This window comes from Nelumbo lutea, chromosome 1, assembly GCF_056320005.1.
Source record: "Nelumbo lutea isolate HS-2025 chromosome 1, American lotus-T2T, whole genome shotgun sequence".
NCBI classification, from domain to species: domain Eukaryota; kingdom Viridiplantae; phylum Streptophyta; class Magnoliopsida; order Proteales; family Nelumbonaceae; genus Nelumbo; species Nelumbo lutea.
Window position 1 is genome coordinate 148,342,868 of NC_142684.1, and position 17,944 is coordinate 148,360,811.

General features: G+C 38.2%; 1 protein-coding gene across 2 annotated transcripts; it reads right to left on the bottom strand.

The window, feature by feature from the left end:
• Positions 1 to 362: 362 nt before the first annotated feature.
• On the bottom strand, positions 363 to 3,391 carry LOC148878273 (transcription factor MYB97-like). Of its 2 annotated transcripts, XM_088951817.1 has the most exons (4): positions 2,356 to 3,249; positions 1,757 to 2,147; positions 1,316 to 1,633; positions 363 to 762 (listed from the first exon to the last, which is right to left on the bottom strand). In XM_088951817.1, the coding sequence occupies exons 1-4, from the start codon at positions 2,692 to 2,694 to the stop codon at positions 485 to 487; spliced, it is 1,326 nt and encodes a 441-aa protein (XP_088807943.1). In that variant the 5' UTR covers positions 2,695 to 3,249; the 3' UTR covers positions 363 to 484. The 2 variants fall into 2 exon arrangements, with proteins under 2 accessions (XP_088807943.1, XP_088807933.1); XM_088951807.1 differs by having other exon boundaries at positions 1,316 to 2,147; positions 2,356 to 3,391.
• Positions 3,392 to 17,944: the final 14,553 nt, after the last annotated feature.

The window sequence follows — 17,944 nt, forward strand, 5'->3', positions numbered from 1 at the left end:
TCACGGATAAATTTAGTTATGATCCTAAGCCCATCGAGTTTAGATAATAAGACAAAAGACAAAGCCCATCATCCTTCTCATCAGAGCCCATAAAACTCATAAATATTGATTTTTCCCTTTATTGATATTATTTTTTAAAAATTATTTTATTTTTGAATTTTTTAAAAAAAATATTATTTTTACTGATATTAAGGTCCAAAATTGCCCTTATATGCTATTATCCCTTTAATTAACAAGCATGAAGCAACGACACTGCAACTTTTTTCAATGGCAACTGTAGAAGATTGTATATTAATTTTGTAAATATATTTGACAATCATAATTCTCTGCAAGTTAAAGAATTAAGCTTTAAACAGCACAACTGAACGAGATAAATTAGCCCCATTGAAGACGAACCTCACGAAAGTGAGAGATTAAACAAATAAAATGGCTCATCAACCTCTCTAATCACTGGACTAAAAAAATGGAAGGTCTCAAAGAGATCTCAGCAAATTCCGGGCATGTTCCAAGAGCAGGAGCCGAGAGTCCAGTCTGGGTCTGTGGTGGTGGCAGAGGAAGTTGAGAGGGACGAAGCTAGTTGCTGCATTTCGAGTCCGATATCGTCGTCCGTCACACCCGACGATTGCCCATTTGATATTTCGCCGCTATCGCTGTGCCACTCCGGGACTGACATGGTCGATGGAATGATATCAAGCAGGCCCGATAGGTCATCGTCCAACACTGAATTGATCTCATTTATTGGCTCTGTCTTTGTCTTCGCCCCTGCGAAAATCAAGGAGAAGAAACCCATTTTAATATGAATATATAAGATTCAAAAGAAACTCAGAGGCAATAATGGAGTTCTTTTTCATTTGCAGGCAATAATGGAGCTTGGACTTTTGAAAGGAGCTATTCATATCGGATTCACATTCAAAGCAATTTAAATAGATAGTGGGTCAACAATTGAATTAGATTTAAATATGTAATTTAGAAACATGTAAAAAATTATGGAGTTTAAATGTATAATAGACTAATAGAGAGAGAGAACAATGTACGCGAAGAAATATGGATCCCAGAAAGTAAAAGGAAAACCAGTAAACAAAGTTACAGAACACAAATAACAATATAAGAACCAGGGAGCATCAATCAGTAACATGCACAAAATAGAAGAACTAAGATTCTCAACAAAATGTTTACATAAACAAATTCCGTTATTCTCATAAGATTGAAACGTTCAAAATTGAACTAAAAATGACGAATTTTTCGATCTTGACGTCATGGAGACAGAGCTTCCATTTTCGAGACCCAACAGAACATACACAAAGAAGATACTCACCTATTGACGAGTGGGCAGAGTTTGATTCGTCCCACTGGCTGACAGATCTTAACTCGCTGAAAACTAACCCAGACGGCAGGGCATTACCAAGAAATCCATTTAATCCACACTTGTCTCCTGACAATCCTTCTCTCCTAGAATCTTCGTCGCAAGCAGCCATAGTTTGGGCTTCCTGTAACAGAGCATCCAATAACCCACTGTTGCTCCGGGCAAGGGGGGGGATCTTGTAATCGTTTGTGGTGCCCGAAGCGGCAGCTGTGGCTGCGGGCTGGGGCAATTGGCTTGAAGGGAGCTCCATCTTCGTGGAGAAAGCAGAACCTGAAGGAGTAATGCCGTTGGGTTCAAAAGGAGTTTGCCGAATAGTCGGTGGATTGAGGTCAAAATGGACGGAATTGAATTGAAGGGATGGAATTGGCGGCAATTGGGTCGAGAGAGACTCACCAAACAAAGACGATGAAGGTGGTAGTGGTGTAGGAGGAGAAAAGGAGAAAGAAAAACCAGCATTATTGTTGTCCCGTAACCGCTTGAATCGATGAATTGGAGTAGGAAGTAAAGGGGCACTATGTTGGGCGATGAGAGGGGTCGTCATGGGAATATTCACGGAGTCGAAGAGCGAGAGAGGAGACCCATAATTTTGTTTCGGTTGTTGGGTCATTGAGAGCTGCACCGGTGGAGGAGAAGGAGAAAGGTGGGGCTGGTGATGCTGGTTCAGGTCGTATGCAGTCGCTCGTTTCTGTATATCCTGTGGATAGAGCGGTAACCCGGCCCGTTGGCGTCGCTTGACTCTGGTGTTCCAGTAGTTTTTTATCTCGTTGTCCGTTCTTCCGGGCAGCTAACATATACAGGTACAAATACAGAGAAAGGGTCAATCAAAAATTGCAGATGGATGCCTATATGAACTTTAACACAGAAGAAAATGAAAAGCATAAAGAGGAAGAAAAAACAAAGCAAACAAGAAAGAGAAATGAAAAAGGTAGGTCAATATGGGAAACAGGAAAGCATATTACGACGACGAAGAAGAAGAATTAAAGTAAACAGACCTGAGCAGCCATGCGAGCCCATTTGTTGCCGAGCTTGGAATGAAGCTCGAGAATAAGATGCTCTTCGTCGGGAGAGAAGGAGCCCCTCTTGAGATTAGGGCGGAGATGATTGGCCCAACGAAGACGACAGCTCTTTCCGCATCGAGAGAGGCCGGAGTTCTTCTGAACAGCATTCCAGTTGCCTTCTCCATGCCTCTTCACGTACTCAATTAGAATTGCATCCTCCGCTGCTGTCCAAGGACCCTTTTTCAGGCCTCCACCGGCCCCACTGCCCGTCGACGTATCTTCGGTTGTAGCTGCCGCGGTGCCGTTGTTGTTGTTGTTGTTGGACATCATCATCCGTCTGCCCCTCCCAAACCCAACACCCCTGTCTTCTCTCTTTTTATGCTGTTGTTTTCCTCCTTGTTCTATCTTGCGGTGGTATCATGTACTTCTTCTTTCTGGGTTTTTGCTCTTTTCAGAGTTTTTTCTCAATTTGATTTGTACTTGGAGGGAGGACCGAGGTTTGAGAAAACAAGAGATTTCTCTCCCCTCTCTCTATCAAGGGAGAGAGAGAGAGAGAGAGAGAGAGAGAGAGAGAGAGAGAAAGGAAAAATAAAGAGAAGAGAGAAAATGCCAAATGTGGGGGGAGAGAGGGTCTCGTCGTGGGAATTGGGATTCTGTTCTATTTATTTTTGAACCCTTTTTTCTGTACAGACCACGGAGTGGTGAAGGCTAGAGATTGTCCAGAGTTTTTATGGTTTTAGAATGTGATTTTGATTTTTTTTTTTAATTTCTTCTTATTCAGAGAAAAGTTAGAGAGAGAGAGAGAGAGAGATTGGGGTGTGGCCTTTGAGGGTGGCTGTAGGCTCCTGTGGGCTGTGGAGACCGAGCGAGCGAAGGGCCGGCTGGGGCTGAGGACTCCGCTCCCCCTGTGGCCAGTGGGTAGTGGGTGACGAACATCCCCAATACCAACAAATTTTGAGGACGGAGCTTCCTTTTCGCTCCGCCTTAAGCGTTTTCTTCTTTAGTCCTTGTACTTGATTCCCTTGTACTTGATTCCCTCCCTCTATCTATCTTTTCTTTTCTCACCCCCTTTCTCTAAAATTTTTCCCCTTTTTCCTCGGAAAAGAAGAGAAAAACTTTATGGATCGGGCTTTGTACACATCAACTCAGGCCTCAGGGTCAAACTCAATTTACTTTATGGTAACCAATTTCTGTCCTGGTTCCCACTTTTCTGGGTCCGGGTCGGCTAATTCCAGGCCACGCAATTATGACCCAGCTTTGGGACTTGTTAACCTTTCTGAATTATGGACAACACCTAACCCGACTGGTTTTATAAGCTGCATTGGTCTCCACTTGGCCAATCAGCTTTTTCTGGGAGGTATGATCTTAACCACCTGATCAGTATGATTCAACTCAGCAAGAAATGGGCCCAATATGTTATTTAGAATAATGAGCTGGATTTTCAAGGAATCTGTATATGCCCAGCCCACGTAATTACGCCCACCAAGGCACAAACTGGCTGTCCGGACTCTGATCCACGTGCTCTCCTGTAAATTATTTATAGTGCATTATGGATGAGAAATATATTTCTCATCGCAATGTACCTCTCTATTCATCCATCAAAAAGAAGAAGAAATGTACCTCTCCGTTTAGGTCAGGACCTGGTATTCATTAAATTTAAAACCATATTTAAATTAGGGGTGGATTCGGGTCGAGTCAAGTCAAATAGTATCAGGTTTAAGCTCGGTTCGAGACTGTTCTATAAGGTTCGACTTCAAATTCGATTCGAGCCAGAACTTTGTGTTCGAACTTGGTTCAAAGCAAAAATTTATAAGTTCGAACTTGATTTTAAGAAAAAATATTTTATAAAAATAAAAAATTATATAAAAATATTTTTTATTTGATATTTAAAAATTAAGAATTATACTAATTAATAATTATAATATTTTTATTATATATTATTTTTTATAATTTTATATATATATATTTGAATAGGCTCGCGAGCCTCACAAGCCGAACTCTAGTATGCTCGACCTTGGCTCGTTTAATAATCGAACCAATGAATTAGGCTCGAACAGTTCATGAAAAACTCGGCACGTTGCCACCCCTAATTTAAATGGTATGATTTATCCCAACCTTCTTTTTCACCATTCAAAAGGTCAACCTGGATGAACGGGTCCAAAAAGATCCAAATGTTGGTGTATGCATAAGTGGATAAAGTGAGGATGGTTTGTCGGTCTTCAAGCTGGGATATGAAAATAAGGATAGGAGATTAAGGTACTGTTTGGCAAGTCATTTTTTGACAACAAAACAACATAGTGAACTTTTACATAAAGATCTTGACATCTCACAAACCATTTGATTGGAGGTGCATCTTTTCACACAAAGCCAAGACAGAAAAAAGGCAAAAATTCTATTTTTAGCTTTTTAAAATAAGCTCAAATCAAACTTCTTGCATCTTTATGGGGCACAATCTTTCTAGGTTAGATTTTCCTCTAACCAAACAAAAAAAAATGAAAATGTGGGTTTCCAAGCTTGTAAAAAGCTGATAATTCATACGAAATGATGTGCCAAATTGGGGCCTTAAGAAAAGGGATATTTGGATTGCAATCCCCCTCAGAAATCAAATTTGCAGTTCCCTCCTAATCTATTAATAGCCTTCCATAAACTGTATCCTGCCTGTAAATTTGACATTAATCCACGGGCAGATTCAATCCACCCCTGATCTACTAGTAGCTCCACCTAGGGGTGGACTGAACGGTAAAAACCCCTTAAGGAAAAAGGCTAAGTTGTTGTGGGCCAAAAATGACTAAGGGAAAGATCCCTCTACAAGGCCTTGGCTCCTTATTTATACTTGTAGAATTAAGGAAACAAACTATGTGCATGAACGTCCAGCGTCTTCTTCGGAGATAACAAAATGTGAGAAGTAGATCCTATTCTTTTCTCTTCATGGACACATGTCTCGGGAATTACGAGGCCATTAGGCCTTGGGAGCCACTCATGAGATTTATACGTGGTCGTGATTAAATAGAAACAGTCGTGGTCGTGATTTCCCTGAGGGTGACTCACACGTCTAACCCCGAGCATGCTCCTATAAGCTGAGGTCTTGGGTTGGACCTCACAAGTTTAGAGGTGCCTCTTAGTTCTGGCTTTTGGACCTCGTATATTAAAGAGAGTAGGGTTGTATTTGGCATTCCTTATTTTAAAGATTTATATCATTTTTACAATTAAAATTTCAGTGCTTATAAGGGCATTTAAACAGCAAAAAGGAGGTAATTCCTTAAAATAAAGAATGTTAAAAACACGGGCCGATAAGGGTGGTAGATGGGATATGCCTTCAAAATTCTCACAAAACAATTTAACTTTCACTTATATTTTGCCCCCTTACTCATGTTTTTTAGTTTTTGGCCCCCTTCAAGAAAAAATTCTAGCTCTGCCCCTTCAAATGGAACCTACCATTAGGGGTGGCCACAAGCCGAGCTCTTTACGAGCTACTCGAACTCGGCTCGGCTTGGTTTCAACTGAGTTTTGAGATGAGCTCGAGCTCAATTTATAGGCTCGATTAATAAACGAGCCGAACTCGAATATATATATATATATATATATATAAAATTTTTTATTTTTATAAAATATATTTTTTCTCAACGCAAGTTCAAACTTACGAATTTTTTACTTGAGCCGAGCTTGAGCTCAAGGTTCTAGTTCAAATCAAGATCAAGCCTTATAGTACTTTGGCGAGCCAAGCTCAAGCCTTGTAGTACTTTGGCGAGCCAAGCTCGAACCTAATACTATTCGGTTCGGCTCAGCTCGAATCCACCCCTACCTACTATCATATATTATGTTTGCAAGACCCTTAGCCTGCGAGATCCTCTGCCATTGAACCTTGCTAGGTCTTGCAAGATCACATTTTTGCAAACTTATGAGCCCTGTCAAAACGCTCCTTCGAGGCTATTTCTCTATGATACTGAGATTCCGGCCAGTACACTAACGACCTTTAAGCTATGTTCGGTGAAATTTTTGGATAGCCCAACTCGACTGTCAACCTGGGTGCCTCAAAGTATATGAACCAGTTTAGCTGAATCTTCATTATCAGCCCTCCCAAATAGGTCCTTAAGCTGGTTCAGGTGCTTTGAAACGTTATGGATAAACCGTTCAAAGAGACTAGGACTACATTTGACATTCCTTACTTTAAGACTTATCTCCTTTTGTAATTAAAATTTTCCTATAAACACTGAGTTTTTAAATGCTGCTTAAGAGGAAAATCCTTCAAATGAAGCCCAACAGTCAATTTAGATATATACACCAAAAATAGTGCCAACTTGGGAGTGATGAAGAACAGTAGTTTGGGCTTTCTAACGTGGGCCTTATAGCCTATGATCTATGCTTGGTAAAAAATCTGAAAAGCCCAAATCAATTATTAATCAGTCATTTGAAGAGTTATCCGTTCAACCTCTTTGCAGCAGTTTAACTGATCTTAAACTCAGCCCTCCTAGAACAGTTTATACTTATCTAGAAGTCACTTCATCTGATTTGAGGTGGTCTATGGCAACAAATCAATGGCTTTTGATTCAGCTGTTTCAATGTAGGGCTAGACACTATCGTAGCCAGAAACCGCTGCACTTAAAGCCCTCCTAAACGAGCACTCTATAGAGTTATCACGAATTGACGATCTATGGCTGTCAGCCTTTCACTGAGTCCCTAATAAATCATAAAGAAGACACGAAGCTAGAAGGGATTTGTGTGAAAAAAAAAAAAGGAATATGGGTTGTTTAATTCTTGTCCTTTGTCGATTTAAAGCTAAGCCTTGTCTTGTCTTCTAAGATCCAAATCTGCTAAGATGAGTGTTCTCCAACTAATTGATGATTAGTAGCTAAGATAGTTTAAATGATCTGGCTATGTGCACAGATTAACTATTTCTATACTGGAAATTAATTGATAATTTATATAGAAAAATATCAAGAAAATTCTAGTAAATAACACTTGATGGTGAGGCAAATTAATAATTTTTCAATTTTAAAGTAAATGAATGATTTGCCACATTCCATTTTTTTTTTATAAAAGCCGGGGGCTTTTAAAAGATAGAAGGTACCCATATGTTGACTTATTATCGAAAGAAAATTAAAAAAATAAAATAAAACTGTGGTTTTTATTTTAGTTTTCTCCAAAACTAGATTCCCCGAATCAGTTTCCTGACCTTACAAAATCAGGTCCGTCTGGGCTAAAGTTAGAATATCGATCTACCTTAGTTGAAATGGACTCCTTCTAGAAAGTTCAATGAAAATAAGGGCCCATTTGGGAGACTGACGCCTTTGAAGAAGCCTGCAACAGAGGTTTATTCAATCGAAAGGCCTTTTAATTCGACTTGGGGATAGTAAATTTAGGCTATCGGGTGGAACCCATCCTGCAAAGCCAAAGGCCACTATGAATTCAATTGGAGAGGGGCTGAAGCTTTGATTGAGCCGCTTTGGAAAAGCTTAATTTGGGATTTCCAAGGCTTTTATCAAACATACTACTTTTTAAATGGGATCCACCTTTGTAAAACCTGAAATTGTTACTTGAAAGCCCAAAGGAAAATAAGAATCGGATTATTAGTTCAGTGCAATAGCTGTTCAGTAGGCTGTGGAATCAATGATGCCATTAGTGTGGGGCGTTATCATTGGTTTCAAAGCTCTCTTTACAGCTATCACATTCAACTAATCCAAGTTATCCCTAATGGGCACTAAGTTTTCCTCATATAAGCTTAAAAAGTTAGAAGAAAATCTCCATGTCGTGACCTATAACTATCAAAGTATTGAGTATTCAGATGAACAGCAATGTACTATACAAGTTTTGGTCTCTCGATGTAAATTTATTGTTCCTTGGATCTTGAAAAATTCAAAATATGACATTAAAACCATTAACGACCTTGGATCTTAACTATGATTTAAAGGATGAATTATTGTACAAAGTCAAAGTGTCTCTGTGTTCATTGATGAAGAAACTGCAGCCAAGAGGACAATTGTAGAGGGATCATCTTATCCTAATAAGCTTTTCAAGAAGAACCCGGATTTGCTCCTCACAGATTGCGACTCACACCACCCCAACTCACAGTGCTTCCAGCTGTTTATGAGAACATTTTCCGTACTTAAATCCAATCTTAATCCAAATCCATTTACAGTTAATTTTCTAATAATCAAGGCTTTTAAAATTAGATCGGACAGGGAATCGATTTGGGGACTGGTTCTCAGGTTGAATGGTTTAATCGTCCGGTTTGAATGAATAACTCATCCTGACTTAAAAATAAAAAAATAATAATTAAATAAATAAATAGCCAAAAATCATTATTTGAATTGATGGTTTAACCGCCCAAATTAACTGATTATTAACCAAATCAATGATTTTTTACCAAAAAATAATTTTAGAGTGAAATAAAACCGGTTACCTGACTGCCAGTTCCCAGGTTTTTTGGTCTGATTTTAAAAACCTTGCCAACATCATTCCTCTTGGGTAAAGTTAGGGCTTCATAACCCAATTATGAATTAAGGAAAATTTTAGGTTGTCTGGATAAACCAATGTGCCACAGAGAAAAGCCCTATTGACTGCCCAGAACATGAACGTACAACTGATCATTTACATGGATAGTTTTGACAACATGAATAGTTTTATTTTCAATTTCAAGAGAAGAAACACTGCGTGCATTTAATTACTTGCATAGTTTTTATATGCACATTTGTTATAAAACGGTTGGTGCATCGAATATTTTGACTTGATCTCTACTTATTTAAGATTAAAATTTTAAGAAGCAAAATGATTGCTTCTTTGGGCGTATATAGAATAATAGAACGTGACGAGAAGGTTAATAAATGCATGGAGTTCCTTTGATGCCGTAAGCAAAGAGAAAGATTCTTGTGTCACCTAAATCTCTTTGCCATATGAGGCTTTTCTTTCCACCAAAGGGTTTTTTATCATTCAGTCCACCTAAGGGTGGACTGGGGGGGGTAAGAGAAGCTTGTTATGAGGTATAATAATGCTCTGTGCCAGTTTCTTTTCCGACAGATGCATCATCAAGGTTATTGAAGTAAAACATCTATTTTTTATGGCTGGATACTATCATATGAGTAGGGATGGAAATTTCTTCCATAAAACTAAGGTCTTGCCCTGAATAGGTGGGTTTTCTTCGATCTTAAATGGGAATAAGGCGGGAATGGGGAAAATATTTTTGCGTTAAACCAGAGATAGGGAAGGGACGGGATTTGCATATAATTCCTCCAACCTAATGGTAATTTAGTAAGGGTAAATTGATAAAATTTCCCCTAAAGTTTTGTATAGTTGCTAAAACCTCTCCCAAAATTTCATAATTACAACCATCTCCCCTGAACTTAGGGGTGGCCATGAGTCGAGCTTCTCACGAGCTATTCGAGCTCAGCTTGGTTTAAAACGAGTTTCGAGCGGAGCTTGAGCCTGATATATAGGTTTGTTTGCTAATGATCCGAGCTCGAGCCTAGTGAAGCTCGGCTCATGAGGCCCGTGAGCCTAGTATAATAAATAAATAATGTTTTATTATATACCTACCTACCTACCTACATACATACATACATACATACATACATACATACATACATACATCCACACATACATATACATTCAAAATATATATATATATATAATAAATAAATTTTTATTATATATAATAATATTTTTTATGCATAATAGTAAATAATTTTTATAATTCTTATTTTTTTGTATTGAAAATAAAAACATTTTTATATGTACATTTTTTTATATGTATAATAATAAATTATTTTTATAATTCTTAATTTTTTTTGTATGTAAAATAAAAAATTATTTTTATATGTATAATTTTTATTTTTTAGAAAAACTTGGCTTGTAGTTGAGGTTGAGCCAAACCAAGCTCGAACTTGCAAGCTTTGAACCGAGTCAAGCTCGAGCTCAAGTCTCTAGCTCGAATAGGGCTCGAGCCTAGCACAATTTTAGTGTGTCAAGCTCGAATAGCAAAGCATTCGGCTCGGCTCGACTCGAATCCACCCTTACTTGAACTTTCTTACACAGTTGCAAGTAGACACCCTCTATTAGAATCTTCTAAAAAAAGGCATGAAACTATCCAAAATACCCATACAGCTACTACTAAGTTGGTTCTACAAAAAAAAAATACAAAGTTTATTTAAAAAAAAAAGGAATTTAATGTTGCACCTTTACCTTTGAGTGATTAATATGAAGGGAAAATTTGAAAAATAAATCAACTTTAGAAAAGAGATTGGTAGGACTTGGGGTAGCAATTCATATGTAGAGAAAACTTGAAAAATGAACATTTTGGTCAAAATAACTACATGGGTATTTTGGACATTTTCATCCATCTTTTTAGAGGATTCTAAGAGAAAGTTTAGGGGAGGTTTCAACAATTTACCCAATTAGTAAAATATCCCTAGATTTAATATTGATTTTTAAAATATCTCTAAATTTTTCTTAAATTCTTAAAATCATAAGATCTTATAATTCTATATTTAAAGTACCCCCAAATTGTCATAATTCAAATCCTAAAATACCCCCAAATTCCAATAATCATATTTATAAAATATCCATAAGTTAGATTATTTTTAGGTGGTTGTTTCAAGGTAGGAAAAATTCAAAGATTCCCCATTCCTAACGGGGAATGGGTGCCTCGCCTTCCCACCGAGAACGGGGAAGAGTATCTTGACCATGGGTGGGGATGGGGTGTCCCACTCCATTGCCATTCCTACATAAGGGTAGGGCTGCAACTCAAATAGGCTAGGTCAGTATACTTTCCACCATGAGATCCAAGCCCGTCCTAACTTGAGGTAAACCTGAACTGGCCAGACCTAGGCCCAAGTTGGTAGGGTTTGAATATCTTAAAAGTATCTAATGCAAATTCTCCTCTTCACTATTGCATTTGGATTTTCTCAATCTCTTTAGGTTTTAGGGTTCTTATTATTTTTTTAGAGGCAAAAACAAGACTTTTATTCAATGCCAAATTGATAAAAAAAAATGCATAAAATATCTATTTTCATTTTGATCATCTCTTCTAGGGGTGGGTTCGAGCCAAGCCGAGCTGAATACTTGACTATTTGAGCTCGGCTCGCAGGAATAGTATCAAGCTCGAGCTTGATTCGAGCTCAAGTTCAGCTCGACTTGGCTCGAACTTGACTATAAGCCATGTTTTTTTAAAATAAAAATTATATATATAATTATTCTTTTTATTTTTTAGACAAAAAATTAAGATCTATAAAAATTATTTACTATTATACATAAAAATAAAAATATTATTATATATAACAAAATTATTATTATATATGTATATGCATGTATGTATGTATGTATGTATGTATGTATAATAAAAATTATTTATTTAAAACTAGGCTCGTGAACCTCATGAACCGAGCTTCACTGGGCTCTTCTCGTGGCCACCCCTAATCTCCTCTATAAATAGACCCTTTGTAGTTTTGTGGTCAAAGTATGCAGGTGTTATTAGGTAAACCTAAACTCAACTCTATCAAAATGGTGAGAGTGCACATTAACCATGCTGAGTAATTGCACCATGAGTGTGCATTAATGCTTCTTGGGGGCAGCGAGTGGAGGAAGATTATGAAAAGGTTTTATTCTGATAGTAAAGTTTCAGAACACTTGAAGATGAACGCTTATGGAGTGCTACAATGGGTACAGAACTTTTGGAATGATACGAGGTATGAGGTTAAGTGGCTGGAGAATGAGTTGCTATGGATAGTGTTTAAGATAGGAAAGGACCTAGAGAGGTTCCTAGAACAGGAACCCTAGCTAGTGAATGGCTTTCCCCTCCTACTTGGAAGGTGGGAACCGAATGAGACCCTGGATAGCTTGACTTTTTATGAGATGATCATTACTGTTAGGAACCTAAGGGCCCCAGTGGAGAAAAGGTGTTGGGATTGCGGGGAAAGATTAGTTTCGATTATCGAAGAACCAATTAGCTTAGAAAAGGATGAACAAGTAGAGGAGGAACCTGGCAATGAGGAACCTCTCTGGGAATGATACTTCAGGATTTGGTTTTGGATGGATGTGAGAAGGCTGTTAGCGATAGGCAACTTTGAGATCAAGGAGAATGGTGAGAATATCTGGTACAATTTTTAGTATGAAAATCTTTCGAAGTTTTTCTACAATGGTGAGAATATCTGGTACAGCTGCAAGAAGATCTCTAATCTATAAGCTTTGGAGATCCTAACAAATCAGATGGTGAACCAAGGTCGAAGGCCTGAACTGGGGAACTTAAGTTTCGGGCCATCCTTGAGGGCTTCATTGGATAGAAGCGACTTCAAGTTTATAATGCTAGAGAAGAAGAGTGGAGGGCTGAAGTAGGGGGGAAGGAGAAAGGTAGTGATGCTCTGCTGGGGAAAGAAGAGGGTTTGGGAGAGGAGGCTCCAATGAATGTAGGTCCTTTACCCATGCATAGACTAAGTATAGATGATGACACTGATGAGGCTGGCTCGTATAGGCGGAGGTTGTTCCAAGAACCGATGGACCTGAATCCTTGCATGTGTGGCTTCCTCCCGTCGGAGGGTACTTTCAGGCTGATCATCTCGCCGAAGAAGAGGTGCAGGCAGGTGGAGGCAAAGGATGATGATGGTACGGACCCAGAGTTGATGCATGCTAAGGGAAGGAGCTCGAGGTTGGAGGTGATGTCGACTGGGACATAGATGGCAGGCAGCGTCAATCAGCATCAGCAGATTGAGTTAGTGGGATGCATTGACGTGGCAACTGGCAAAGCGGTGAGTGTTAAGTTAAGGAGGGATGAGACAGGTGGAATTAAATTTTTGGAGACAAAAAGAGAAAAAGGGAAGGGTATAATAAAAGAAGAAGATGTGGTGAGGTTCAAGGGGCCTCTATATAATTTCCCAAGGAAAAGGAAAATGAGGGGGTAATTATTCGGGAGCTAAACAATTCGAACTTGAAGTCAAAGAACCAAAATCCGCATGTCATGAAAAATATAAGAAACGACCAAGGGGAAGACTAGGTCAAATATGGACAATCATGGGAGGATCCAAGGAAGATAGAGGATTGGATGGAGGAATTGGATTGTGACATTAATGATTTATTCCCTGATAACATCGGTGATTTGGTTGGAGAAAGTGGGACTGATGCAAGAATGGAGGATGAAGATCTAGAAGTCTTCTAACCCCTCCTGATAGTAAATTTGTGTTCTTTTGTAAAGCCAAGATCTCAAAGAATGAACCAAACTTGCTTCAAACTCTTAGTTGGGGAAAAAATAGGTTAAGGAGGGTAAAAGAGAGAAGAGAATGTTGGCGAAAAAGAGCTAATATAAATTACAACCTAAGAGAAATTAAACTTTTTCCAGGAAAATTAGCAACATTTTGGTTGAGGTGGCTAAACAAGATTGGAAAGGATAAAAAAAGAGGGAAAAAGAATTGGTAATTTGGCATGGATGTAAATTTGATTTTGCAGCCATGGCTACTGATAAAAAGAAAAAAAAAAGGAAAAAAAAGTATTGTTTGAACTGAGGTTACTGAAACCTAATGTTAGTGAGGTTGTAATTATCAATTCCAATAAGTTGGGGGTTCTGTCCCGGAACAGATCCTAGGTAAGAAATGAAGTTATTGAGCTAGAATTGTTAGGTCTTGGGGTCAGCCTTGACAATTCGGGTTCTGAGAGAGACCCAGGCTAAGGTAGAAATGGATTGTGTCTTTCTTAAGGAAACTAAAACTTCTCTCTTAAACTGTAAGAACAAACTAAATTTTTTTAAGGATTGGAATTGTTGGGGTGTTGATTCAATAGGCCTAAGTGGCAGGTTAGAGCTTTTTTGGAAAAAGGACTTTGATGCAAGGATCTGCTATGCAGACAAAAACTTAATTCATGTATGCTTTTCAAACAATCATAGAGGTTTGTGGCACTGTTCCTTCATTTATGGGGAACCAAAAAAAGCAAATAGAATGGTTTTTCTGCAAAAATGGAAGAGGGTAGCTGACCTAGTTAGGGGCCGTTGGTCTTGTCTAGGGGACCTGAATTTCATTCTGCAAAGCTCTGAAAAAGAAGGGGGGAAGATCTGAAGTGAATGTTCTTTACAAAAATATAGATCTTTCCTAGATAAGTGTGGTTTAAAAGAGAGTTGTAGTGAAGGGCCCTTCTTCACTTAGTCAAACAGGAGAGAACAAAATGGATTAATTAGAGCAAGACTAGACAGGGTGGTATGCAATGACCAATGGTTTACCACTTTCAACAATTATCCAGTCAGGGTCCTTGTGTCCTTGGGGTCTGACCATTTTCTAATTCTGTTGGATACTGATTTTAGAAGAAGTGGGAGAAGGAAAATGTTTAGGTTTGAAGAAATATGGACAAATCATAAAGATTTCTCCAAGATTCTGGAAAATTCTTGAACTTATGTGAATTCTGATTCAAGTTAGATCAATCTGGGCAACAGATAAAGAAAGCTTAAGGAAAGCTTAAAAATATGGAACAAGGAAAATTTTGGAAATGTTTAGCAAAAAATTATGGAGTTGAAAAGCCAGATAGATGGTTAAGTTATGAGGACTGGCCAAAATTTCAATGCGGTCACAATTAAAACCCTGGAAACTAAGCTAGCTATCTGGCTTAAGAGAGAAGAAATCATGTTGCAACAAAAATCAAGAGTGAATTGGCTAAGTTGTGGAGACAAAAATACAAGGTTTTTCCACTCAATTGCAAAAGGAAAGGGTAGCAAGAATAGAATCCTTTTTTCAAGAAAGATAATGGAGAGGTAGTATCTTCAAAAGAGGGGATAGTGAAGGAAATGGAGAACCATTTCCAACAAATATTCAAGACCTCACACCCAAGAATCCATGATAGCTTACTAAATTGTGTGATGCCCAAGTTAAATGAGATGGATAGAGATCTTCTAGATTCAGACATAACTGATGATGAGATAAATAATGCTTTATTTCAAATGGCTCAAAGGAAAGCTCTGGGGCCTGATGGACTTCCAAACCTGTTCTTCCAAAAGTACTAGGGAATTGTAGGAAAGGATATTGCAAAGGCAGTAAAATTTTTTTTTGCCATAGGTAGAATTTTAAGAGAGTTTAATGAAACCCACATTGCACTAATCCCAAAAGTAAAAACCCTGAAAATCCTGCTCAGTTCAAACCTATTAGCTTGTGCAGTATAGTCTATAAGATTATAGCTAAGGTCTTGATGAACCAAGTTAAACCATTCTTGGGGAATTTGATTAGTGAAAATCAAAGTGCATTAACTCCTGGTAGATGTATTCAGGATAACATACCAGTTTCCCATGAAATAATTGACTTTATGAGAAATGCAATGGGTAAAACTCCCTAGATGGCTCTAAAGCTAGACATGAGTAAGGCTTATGATAGAATTGAGTGGCATTTTCTAAAAAAAGTGCTTCTCAAATTAGGTTTTGGGGCCAAATGGGTGAATTAGGTAATGTAATGTGTCTCAACAATCTCCTATAGATTGATAGTTAATGGAAGGCTAGGATCAAAGTTTTTTCTTGAAAGAGGGTTGAGGCAGGGGGACCCTCTCTCCCCTTACCTGTTTTTGTTCTGTTCAGAAGTCTTGTCTACTAAGCTGACGCAGCTTGTACACCAAAAGAAAATTTCAGGTATTTCCATCACCAAGAATTGCCCAAATGTTTCTCATTTGTTTTTTGTAGATGACAGTTACATATTCACTAAGGCAGACCTGGGAGAAGGGAAGGCTCTTCTGGACACTATCGAGGTGTATGAGGAAAGCTCTGGTCAACAGGTAAATTTCTCAAAGTCAGAAATTTTCTTCAGTAGGAATTTGCACCCCAAAATTCAAAGAATCTTGGCCAGATTTTTGAAAATGAGGAGAGTGCACACTCCCTCTATTTACCTGGGGCTGCCTACCCAAGTGGGGAAGTCCAAAAGGGCTTTATTTAATTTCTTAATGGAAAAAGTGGGGAAACTCCTGTCCAAGTGGCATGAATTTATGCTCTCACAAGTAGGGAAAGAAGTTTTTATCAAGGCTATAGCCAATGCTATTCCAAATTACACAATGGCATGTTTTATACTTCCTAGAAGTGTTTGTAATGAGTTGAAAAGCATCCAAACAAATGTTAGGATTTGGGATGATCCTTGGCGACAAAATATTGTCCTTCAAAATTATAGGCCCCAGACCAAACAATCTTGATTTATTCTAAGTGAAGTATCTGTTGGGTGGAAATGAAAGACTATTGGATGAGAGATTAATTTGGGCCAATTTTTGTGACCCAATTGAAAAAAGTATCCTTAGTATAAACTTGCCAGAGGGTCAGTGAGAGGATAAGCTCAGATGGACTCTTAATCCAAATGGACACTATATAGTAAAATCTGGTTATTTTATCCTAAAAGCCTTGAAGAGTGGAATGAATCTTTTCAGGGAAGAAAGTGGAAATGATAGGGAGCTAAAGAAGAGTTAGTGGTCAGAATTATGGAAAGCCAAAATTGATCCAAAAATTATAAACTTCATCTAGAAATGTTGTGTAAATGCAATTGTAGAAAAGGAGAATTTAGTTAAAATAAAATTGGCCTCTACATGTCATGTTTGTGCTAGCAGCTTTGAAACAATTATGCACTGTCTCTTTGAATGTTCTCATGATAAAGCTATGTGGTTTGGTAGTCATCTGGGAATTAGAATTATGAATGGGAGTCACTTGACCTCCTTTAAACAGTGGCTTTCTATTTGGTTCATCAGGTGTTTATCTAATAAAAATGTTAAAAATGATATGATTGCTCTATCTTTCTTAACTATGTGGGTTATTTGGAAAAGTAGGAATTTGAAGGTTTTTGAAAACATTGACCCAAACCCAAGCTTTAATCTATCTATTTTATATAGGATGTGAAGAGAGAGGCAGAAGACTTCCCATGCTAGATTGCAAGGTTCTTCTCATCAGCATCACGACAATGAAGCAAGGGCAGTTGTTTTTTGGAAAGCACCAGGGCCAGAATTCCTTAAATTGAATGTTGATGATAGCTTTTTGTGCCTATGATGCTCAGGTTTTGGGACTGTCCTGTGGGATTCTTCTGGGACTATGCTAGCAATTGTTTTTAGGAAGTCTACTGCGGCATCTCCGATACAAGTAGAAGCTCTAGCAATTAAGGAGCTTAGAAGTGCTGAACAAGGACAAGGCTATTTCGGTGGAATAAGACAGTTTATTGTTAGTCCAAGCTTTGAATGCGAGGAAAGTTGACCTAGTTTTGTACGCAAGTTTTTTGTGCATGGGCATTCTCATGTGTACAGTTGGACTTTCTACTCACTTTGTGCATGTTGGCAAGTGTGGAAATATGGTAGCACATATGTTAACTAGGAAAAGGCTGAAGGAATCTGGGTTCTTCCTAGAAAATCCGCCTGAATGGATTCAACTCTTATCTAACCAAGACTTGGTTAGTTCTTAACTATTGTATTTCATATGTTGTTTTTCTTGATTTTGTTTTTTAATCAAAAAATAAAAAACTCAACTCTTGTGGGAGTTGCTGGTGACCCAATAGTTCAATTTGTCACAAGGCACCCCCTCCATTTTGGAGGCACACGGATCAAAATCATGTGCACCCTACAAAACAATGTAGGGTAGGTGTGTCAATGGACCGGTTTTGGGTTGGACTCATTC